This window comes from Mus pahari, chromosome 13 (assembly GCF_900095145.1).
Source record: "Mus pahari chromosome 13, PAHARI_EIJ_v1.1, whole genome shotgun sequence".
Taxonomy (NCBI): Eukaryota; Metazoa; Chordata; class Mammalia; order Rodentia; family Muridae; genus Mus; species Mus pahari.
This window is the reverse complement of record NC_034602.1, coordinates 1,192,475-1,202,262: the sequence shown is the minus strand read 5'-3', so window position 1 is coordinate 1,202,262 and position 9,788 is coordinate 1,192,475. Positions and strand designations below refer to the sequence as shown.

The 9,788-nt window shown below is 42.7% G+C and overlaps 2 protein-coding genes across 5 annotated transcripts in view; one reads left to right on the top strand and one right to left on the bottom strand.

Moving 5' to 3' along the window:
* The window catches only part of Rtn4 (reticulon 4), a 49,369-nt gene extending 45,789 nt beyond the window's left edge, over window positions 1-3,580 (top strand). For all 4 annotated transcript variants that reach the window (XM_021210977.2, XM_021210976.2, XM_021210975.2 and 1 more), the window contains 4 exons: window positions 1,467-1,536; window positions 1,971-2,017; window positions 2,166-2,224; window positions 2,634-3,580. In XM_021210977.2, the coding sequence (XP_021066636.1) occupies window positions 1,467-1,536; window positions 1,971-2,017; window positions 2,166-2,224; window positions 2,634-2,676 (219 nt within the window). In that variant the 3' untranslated portion in view covers window positions 2,677-3,580. The remainder of the gene's footprint in view (window positions 1-1,466; window positions 1,537-1,970; window positions 2,018-2,165; window positions 2,225-2,633) is intronic.
* Window positions 3,581-4,840: 1,260 nt separating this feature from the next.
* The window catches only part of Eml6 (EMAP like 6), a 271,194-nt gene continuing 266,246 nt past the window's right edge, over window positions 4,841-9,788 (bottom strand). Inside the window, exons 38-41 of the mRNA XM_021210974.2 lie at window positions 8,082-8,185; window positions 7,419-7,572; window positions 6,903-7,003; window positions 4,841-5,305 (exon numbers count right to left, since the gene is read on the bottom strand). Coding sequence (XP_021066633.1) covers window positions 5,281-5,305; window positions 6,903-7,003; window positions 7,419-7,572; window positions 8,082-8,185 — 384 coding nt within the window. The 3' untranslated portion in view covers window positions 4,841-5,280. The remainder of the gene's footprint in view (window positions 5,306-6,902; window positions 7,004-7,418; window positions 7,573-8,081; window positions 8,186-9,788) is intronic.

Genomic DNA, 9,788 nt, shown 5'->3' with positions numbered 1-9,788 from the left:
AAGGGTTTTTTTTTTTTTTTTTTTTTTTTTTTTTTTTAAAAATATTTTTTTTCTTTTTATTAGTTCTTTGGTCACATCATATACCCCAATTCCACTGATTTCCCTGCCCTCTGGCCTTGCAAATTTCCTTCCAAAATAAAATTTAGAATAAACAAAACATAGAAAACACCTCACTGTGGGAACCATAGTGTGCCCCACAGTGCACCCTTTTGTCCCTACATCTTTACTTGCAAATGCTCACTGCAGTGAGTCATTGCAGCTTTGGATCCGCAGGACCAGCCCTGTCAAGTGCTCCATCAGGTCATTGAGGAGGTAAATTTTGGATTGGGTCAAGTCAGAGCCCTAGTTCTGGGTTTGGGTGGTGTCTGAGCTGGTCTGTTGGCCGAGTGAGCTCTCTAGCACCTGCACCAATAGGGCAAGCTCTTCAGCATTCTCCCAGCTAGCTCACCCAGTGTTGTAACTGGTGAGGGGCAGGGCCAACTCTCCTGCTCTCATGACCCTGGGGTCTGCTCTTCTGACTGCTATAGGTTGTGAGGAGGTGGAGGGTATCACTCCAGTGCCCAAGGCAGGGCTAGCTCTTCAGCGCTCATGCCCTTAGGTAGACTCATTAAAAGGCTCTTATGCTGCTGTGTTAACATATACATTTCAATATGTATGTTTTCTGACATGTTTCTTTGACTTAGAAAAAAATTGAAGGAAAAATATAGAAATAGTTAAGGGAATATTAGAAAATGGGTTAACATTTCTAGAAAAGGTAAAATAATTTTCATTGTTTTAAAGTTTTTAAGTAGCCAAAATTGTCAAAGTAATCTGAAATTCTATTGTGTGCCCTTCTATTTTACTTAAACATGTCTTTTTCACCAAATAAAGCCCTACAGAGTTTTTAATAAGGTGTGTTTAAATTTTATTCCCTTATACTCGTGGAGAAAAGGCAACTAAGACATTGGCCTTGCCCTCTTCCCATGTTTATTACATTTTCATACACTTGACTTGTTGCAGGCTCAGTACTGTCAGTAGAGAAAGTGACAGACAAGCTTGTTCTCTTCAGACACTGGCCATAGCTGAGAAATTCTTTTCAGAGCTCTCCACCCAGGCATAACCTTGATTTGTGACTTAGAGGAAGGGAAAACTTTGATGGTAAGGTGACAGGAAAGTACAATTTATTAGAATTAAGGCCAAGTGGCTGGAGAGGAGGTGCTTTCTTTTCTCCCATTGTTGAAAAGCTAGACCGTGACAGGACTAGAGGCAGTGTGTCCTTCCCATGCTCTCTGTTCTGAGGGAAAGCAGTTCTGCTCTATCATGGCTTCTAAGGAAAGTGAATCAAGTCCCATTTTTGGTCAAGTTAGGTTTCTGAAGTAAGACAATACTGGGTTTTCAAGGTCTGAGCCTGTTAGACTGGCATTTAAATGTATACTTTTCAGATGAAAGTTTCATTTTGCTTATCATGGGCTCTTGTTTGATTACAGTTTGCAGTGTTGATGTGGGTGTTTACTTACGTTGGTGCCTTGTTCAATGGTTTGACACTACTGATTTTAGGTAAGTCTACAAAAAGATTGACAAGCACTCATTTTTTGTAGAGAATATCTTTATTGTAAGAAAAAATGATATAAATGTGAGGTTGGGAGATCTTTAAGTAGCTGATACTGTTTTATTGAAATATTATGCTAGCTCCTGAAGACTACCCCAGCTACCAGCTGCCTCACTGATGGTGCACCCCTGAGTTTAAGTTGGGGAAGCTGTATTTTATAAAATCTCTGTGATGTGATTCAGCACATGCAGAACAACGTGAGCATTCCCCAGGCCTCAGGAGAACGTGGACGTTTATGTAGGCTTTAAGAGCACTGCCTGGTTACCTTGATTACTATTGGCTTGATAGTATGATGTTCACTCCTAGAATGGTGCCAGTCTTTTTTTTCTTTTTCCTTTTCTTTTTTAAATTTATTTTTAAAGCTGTGTGTTTATTTTTTCAGCTCTGATCTCACTCTTCAGTATTCCTGTTATATATGAACGGCATCAGGTAATTTCTTAACTGTGGAGATTGAAGAATATAGAGCTCACTCTTATTATAAAGGACTTGGAGCTAGTCTTTAGTTTGTTGGTATGTAGTACTGATTGATATTCTTTGGCAATATTAATTTTGTAATGCTTTTATCCTCTTTTTTCAGGCACAGATAGATCATTATCTAGGACTTGCAAACAAGAGCGTTAAGGATGCCATGGCCAAGTAAGTATGCCCTGCAGCCTTCTTACCAAGGGTGAGCCCATCATCCTGCAGTGTCCTTCTGAGGCCAGCATTAACTCTTTTTTATGCTTTTTTAAAAACATTAGGCAAAGGTGGGAAAACGAGTTTGTATTTTGGTAGCTTTATGATTCTCTAATAATATACAGTGTTTTTAAAGAAGTGGGAGGCTGGGCGTGGTAGCGCACGCCTTTAATCCAGCACTTGGGAGGCCGAGGCAGGTGAATTTCTGAGTTCGAGGCCAGCCTGGTCTACAGAGTGAGTTCAGGACAGCCAGGGCTACACAGAGAAACCCTGTCTCGAAAAACAAAAACAAAAACAAAAACAAAAAACAAAAACAAGAAGTGGGAAACAAAACAAACACAAAATTTGACATTTTTCTTTTCATTTGTAGACTCCAAGCAAAAATTCCTGGATTGAAGCGCAAAGCAGAATGAAAAGGCCCCAAACAGTAGACATTCATCTTTAAAGGGGCTAATCACTTGATTACAGGGGTGGGTGGGGCAGGGGTCAGCCCCTGGTGGCCGTGCAGTTTCAGTTCTTTATTTTTAGCAGTGCACTGTTTGAGGAAAAATTACCCGTCTTGACTTCCTGTGTTTATCATCTTAAGTATTGTAAGCTGCTGTGTATGGATCTCATTGTAGTCATACTTGTTTTCCCCAGATGAGGCACTTGGTGAATAAAGGATGCTGGGAAAACTGTGTGTTATATTCTATTGCAGGTAGTCTGGCTGTATTTGGAAAGTTGCAAAGAAGGTAGATTTGGGGGCAGGAAAAACAACCCTTTTCACAGTGTACTGTGTTTGGTCGGTGTAAAACTGAGGCAGATTTTTCTGAAATGAAATGTTTAGATGAGCATACTACTAAAGCAGAGTGGAAAAACCTGTCCTTATGGTATGCTCTAGGTGTATTGTGATTTACTGTTACATTGCCAATATAAGTAAATAGAGACATAATCTATATATAGTGTTTCACAAAGCTTAGATCTTTAACCTTGCAGCTGCCCCACAGTGCTTGACCTCTGAGTCATTGGTTATACAGTGTAGTCCTAAGCACATAAACTAGGAAGAGAATGTACTTGTAGGAACACTACCACCTGTTTTCAAGGAACTCCAACATAACCGTCATTTCAAAGACTTACTGTATGTATAGTTAATTTTGTCACAGACTCTGAATTTGTGGACTGAATTTAATGCTTCCAAATGTTTGCAGTTACCAAACATTGTTATGCAAGGAATCATAAAATGAAGACTTATACCATTGTGTTTAAGCTGTATTGAATTATCTGTGGAATGCATTGTGAACTGTAAAAGCAAAGTATCAATAAAGCTTATAGACTACATTTGTGTTTAGTGTTTTAGTTTCATGAATGCACAGCAAAAACATGGTGGTAGGCTTAGAGAGTAGACACATGGTAACATGCTTTTAGAAAAGTTTTAGTTCATGAAACAGCTTAAGAACAAAGAATATATTTACATAGTGAGATTTATTTGACCCATAACAAAAGGTTTTAAATTATTTTATACTTTGAAAATAAACTCATGCACCAATATTTTAACAGAATACAGTGCAAGATTTATGAATATACATAAAATTATACCATATAAATTTTACAAATAAGACTTTCAAAGTCTTTATAACAGACACTATTGCTCTTCAAATATATACGTACATATATCATTGATTAGTCAGTTGTTCATCCCATGGTTACTTAATGCAAATCTGTCTGAATGAAAGGTCAGTAGTACAAGACTGTCAGACACAGTGATCACTCAGCATCACCAGATACAGGAAACAGAATCAGAGCTGCATAGGGCTCTACTGAGGCCCCAGCAACCTGCTAGTGGGTTAATGTAAGGCATTCATAAGTTGGCATGTAAAATAGCTCAATGTGTAATCTAATTCTTTTAGAATGCTGAAGCACTTCTGTGGTAAATGTTGATAATCTATTCTTTAACTGAAAATGCTCATTTCAGCCTTTCTCTAAATTGGCAACGTCAGATAGCCAGGAACTCAGGTCTAGAATTTTAGTGCACAGACTGGAAGGACCCAGGGTGTGTACTCCCGGCTCCAACTCCCACCAGCCTTCCTAACTAATAGTCGTCGGGTCACATTCTGTCCTACAACTGACTGGAGAAACTCAAATTCTTTAAGTGGAGAATATGTTCGAAAGGTTTTTAAAAATCTGAATTTTCCCTGCATTAATCATCTGAATTGAGCAGAGCCAAGCCAGTCCTACCCAAGGGGGGTAAACTAAACAGCAAGACAGATGCGCTCACTCATCCCACTGCGGCTCTCCCTGCTTTATTTGAGGGATCGGTTACTTTGAGGATCTGACACTAACATAAAGCCCGTGCTACTTTCTGTGGAATTGGACTCTCTTTGCTGCTCACCTTAGAACTGCTTTGCTTTCCCAGAGCGGGACGTAGTGGTGAATTTGCTAATCCCATAGCCCTCCTCAGTTTTGAAGTTTTAGCACCATGTGAAGGAAGAAGACGATGTGGGAGGTGAGGCAGCAGCCCACACAACTGGGAACTTTGAAGGCACTTAATGGATATAAAACTGCAAATGAAACTTTAAAAAATTAACATTTTAAAACCTGTTTATACATGGCTCATTTGGTTTTGAAAGCTAAATGTGGAAACGGTATTTCTGTACTTAAGTTCTTCCAACTTACATTGTGTCCAGTGAACATTCTTGAAATACATAGAAACGGAATAGCAAAACACCTTTGTAAAAGTCTTAATGCAAATTAAAAGCTACATATTGGTTAGGGTAACTGAGGATTAAATTTTATCTGTGAGCTACATCATTCCAATTTTGCCATTAGTGTAGTGTAGGTTTTAGTTTCCAGAACAGAAGCAGTCTTAGTATTCCTTCTTAGCATCACCATCTTGCAAAGTTCAGATTGTGAGAGTCCTACAACATCTCTAGCGTTCAGAGAAGCTTGTGTGTCCCACAGCAGTCCTCATCAAGGAGGTGCCCCTGCACTGCCTACAAGTAGCTTGGGAGAAGCAGCCATAGTGCACGGGGTTCCAGTGTTTACAGACATCGCCACACAAATACACTGAAAGGCAAACAAGACATTTTTGTGTGGTCAGATACTATAATGCTGCCAAGTGCTCCAGGTTGAAGTGTAAGCCCATTGCCACCCATTGCAGTCTACGCTCCTTCCCAGTTACCACTTTGGCTTTTTTTTTAAGGTTGTTTTTTGGGGACAAGGTTTTACTATGTAGTCTGAGGATTGTAAATGTGAGCCACCATGCCTGGTTTACTCTTCTTTTTTAAGAGTTCTTTGATGTGTGTCTCCTTAGACTCCTTTTGCTGCTTTGAGCATTTGTGCATAATGAAGTCACTGGAGACTTGGCAGCCCAACTTCATACTGTCTGTCCTGTTACTATTGAAGAGGGTTAAGTGTGTTTGAATGAAGCCCTTTTTACATGTTATACACCATGTCCTCAAGGCCTTATGTTTTTAAGTTACTTTAAGTCTTGTTTGTAAACAGAAGTCACTTCGTATTTCCTGCACTGGGCTGGCCAGTTCATTTAGGCCTTTTCTTCCCAGCTTGTTCTGTTCGGCTGGTGCTGTTTTGAACGAATGTTCATTATTCCAAAGGAACTGAGGTACTACCCCAAGTAAGAATCCCTCAATAGCTAGCACAGAGCTGGAGGTGGCTCGACAGGCCATCGCAGCGCACTGTGTTCTTTATAGGTACCTCAGACCACTAAAAACATCCAAATTTATTTGTAATGGTTTAAAATTAATTCTGTGCCTGTACACAAACGTGTGCAAGCTCAGTTTCAAGGGTGGGTTCTCTGTACTCGGGCTATCAGGCTTGCTAGTCCTGTTTTACTTTTTCAGCTACCCCTGAGTTTTTATTAAACAAAACCAAGATTTGGTAATGTAATAAAACCTTTAGCTATGTTGAAGTTGAGTTATAGAATGACCTGGTCCTGTCCTCCATATGCTAGGAAACCCTCTCCTACCTCAGAGAGGCTGCAGACCTATGGGTCAGGTTGGAAGGTTTCCTTCCTTCTAAAACAATGGCTTCCAAACCACGCTTCATGCCAAATAACCTGCGTATTTCACCTGAAGGCCAAAAGCCTCCTTGGCTCTTTGTCCAAATAGCTCTTTGGACTTGGGCCACGAACTGGCCCTAAACCCCAGCATCTCCCGTTCCTCATGGCAACTCATTTGCCTCCATTGTTTCTTAGTGTCACTAAAGGCTCCGTGTTATTACCATCTTTAAACTTAATAAGATGTTATTAGTTAGCATCATTAAGCTAGGCTGGCAATTCTCAAGGACAAATGGATGAAGGTGGATTTAACCTGATTATCAGTGATTGTTTCTACTCAAGTTAGCCATTCCAGATTTCTTACCCTTTGCCTTTCACCCCCCAGCAATGTTCAGAATAGCTGTCATATAACCTGAGCTCAGCCAATCCCAGGACAGCCCTAGAGGGGACACAGGCCTGCCAAAATTTGTTGAGAACACCAACAACAGAGTATGGAAAGAAGTTTTTGTTTTTCCCCTAAAAACTCATGAAATTTCCTTTTTATTGTTCCATATCCGACCCTTCCTGTGTCCCTGGCAGAGCCTGGCCCACAGGACACCCCAACTAGCAGAACCACCCAAGGAGCCAACCAAATTAATCCAGTACAACCTGCAGTCGTCTCCTCCGGTGCTGACCACATACTTGTCGTCAGAAGAGAAACGGATGTTTGTCACATGAGCAGAGTGACCAAAGTAACGTTTATGCTTGGCCTGTGAGGAAAAGCAAACATGAGCGCAGCAGTTGAATACACGTTGACCCCAGTAACTTGTTGGGTTATTGATCCACCAGTTGCCTCACTTCCAGAAACCCCCACTACTCTGTCTGCAGAAGGCCTTGATGAGAAGGGTGCCTGCTGTGGCCTTGCAGTCGCCCTTCCTCTTAAGGCTGTAGACTTCTCTCCCCTGAGACCCAGGCTCAAGTCTCAACAGTAAGCACTGCCCTTTCCAGGTGCATCTGTCAGCCACACTTGCTGATTTCCCTGCCTGATTTCGTCCCCAACTTTGTGGCCATTTGTTCATTCACCAGGGGCAAGCCAAAGCCCCACAGGACTGGATCCATGATAACTGATGGTCATCTATATGATAGTATAGGAGCATGGCCCAGAGACAGCTCAGGGAGACTCACGAATTTCTCTGTGCATGGAAAATCAAAGAGCTTCACAAGCCCAAAGTCATCCCCCGTGACAATGTTCAAGCCAGCATGGGTCACACATGCACAGTTGACATCAGCCTTGTCTGCATTTCGTGGCCAGATTCCAATGACTTCATCTCCGAGAACACTGTTCCGAGAGGAAAAGATATTAGGAAGATGGGACATAATTTCCTAGGGTTGTTGTCCCCTCCTAGGGTAAGAAGTAGATAGGAATTGTAGGTCATTTGGTCGTGTGGCACACCCTGCTCTGCATTTTCACCACCAGGCACTGCCCTTCCCCAACTCCCTCCCCTACATTCCAGAAGGAAAATTTTGATTTTATTTTTATTCCTTATAGTTCCACTGACTATGTATGTTGGCCAAGACAGAGTTCCTGTACCTTCTATCTTTAGGTTACTAGAAGCTTCATTGTTGGTGGGCTTGGCAAAACACTTAAACTTGCTGAATGTGGCTTGGGGCTGGTAGAATGATTAAACAAAAAGAAAGCCCTGATCACATAAAATCCTCTCCTAAACCAGTGTCTAGCAGCTATGCATCCTCCCGCACTGAGAAAAGCCAGTTTCATCTCTTCCTAGCCTGGCCATCACAAACCCAGAGGCAGAGCTGGCCTCTTCAACAAGAGTTCTCTTCATTTACCTTGTCCAGGAAGCCCAGGTTATCTTCTCAACAACCATGGCTTCAGTTACTTGCTTCCCCAGGGGAACTTCATGTACTTGGCGCTTATAGGCTCCTGTTGACACCTGCAAGAGGAGAGACACGGAGTCCATCTGCTTCCTCAGTTCCACAGACCCTCTTGGCTGTCTTCCCCAGCACTAACTCTGCCCCAGTTACGCTTCTCTTTAAACCCAAACTCAGCTCCTGGCTACAAAGCCAGTAAACAGTCCGTTTCCCCACAGCCTATGCTAAAATTCATAGGTGGGTGTCTTCTATTTCCCCAACCCCTGCCGACATACACACACCAGCCTATGTTAAAATTCTTAGAGTATCTTCTATCCATTTCTACCCCCACCATGAGGGATGATGAACATGTCATGTGCCCTCTTGGAGTCCCCTAAAGGAAACTGGCCACTGTTTTCACATTAAAGGACACTTGCCAGCGTCTTACATCCTAGGTCCCTTCTCTCCCCATGGGAATGGTGTCTCTACCCATATCACTGGGGTTTTCCTTGAATTCATGGAAAGAGTTTAAATCTTTCCCACCTCAGGTTTTCAATGCAGATGGCTTGGGACAGAAATCCTGCCCCCTTTGTTAACTCCCTCCTACACGGCAGACATTGCTTAGCCGAAAGAATGCTCTTTTAGAAGGGAGGCGGGTCTAAGTTGAGTGCCTCCTCAGATGCCGCCTGACAAGCTACACTCGGTCTTTTCCCACACAAGCACGACACATCTGTCAGTCCTGGCCTTTTCCATGGAAGTGTGATAAGCTTCAGAAGAAATGAACATACTGAATCTATCCAAAAGCCTGCCTAGCTGAGGCTGTGCTGGATAAATCACTCCTCTTCTCTTTTCTTTCTTTCTTTCTCTCTCCTTCCTTCCTTCCTTCCTTCCTTCCTTCCTTCCTTCCTTCCTTCCTTTTTTTTTTTCAAGGCAGGGTTTCTCTGTGTATCCCTGGCTGTCCTGGAACTCACCCTGTAGACCAGGCTGGCCTTGAACTCAGAAATCTGCCTGCCTCTGCCTCCTAAATGCTGGGATTAAAGGCGTGCACCACTACTGCCTGGCTTAAGCACTCCTCTTTCCAGACTCACAGATGCTGAATGCTGAAGTACCTTTTGTTTGTAGCCACAAGTCCCAAAGGTAGGACCCCTTGATCTTGCCTCTCAGCTGTGCTGAGACCCAGTCGTGAGCTCTCTAGCCCACTCTGGTATGCAGCAGCCATACTTCCCAACAGAATTTGGAGAATAAACAATAGCAAGCTTAGAAGTGCAGCCCTAAAGAACTAGAAATTCGGAAGTTTTCTAAAACCTATTGTAATTAGTCCCCCAGTGCATGTGTGTACACCCAAATGCCTGCTGTGGTGCTTGCTAGAGGACAGATTGTAGGGATCGGATCTCTCCTTCCATCATGGGAGTCAGGGGGAGGGGTCGGACTTGGTTAGCAGCAGGCACTGTTACCTACTGCACCATCCCCTCAGCCAGAAATTAGGAAATTTTGATGATGAGCTGGTGAAAGTAGGGTAAAGGTTGTAGGACCCCCTCGGGAGGAACTCCCTCGGGTCCTCAGGTCATGGGAGTTAGGATGTCCCAGGAACTCGACAGACAGGCCTTCTTGATGCAACCGCACGAAGCACTTTTATTGGCGGAGCTCCGGTTCGACTCGTATCTCACGCAGGAGACAGAGGAAGTC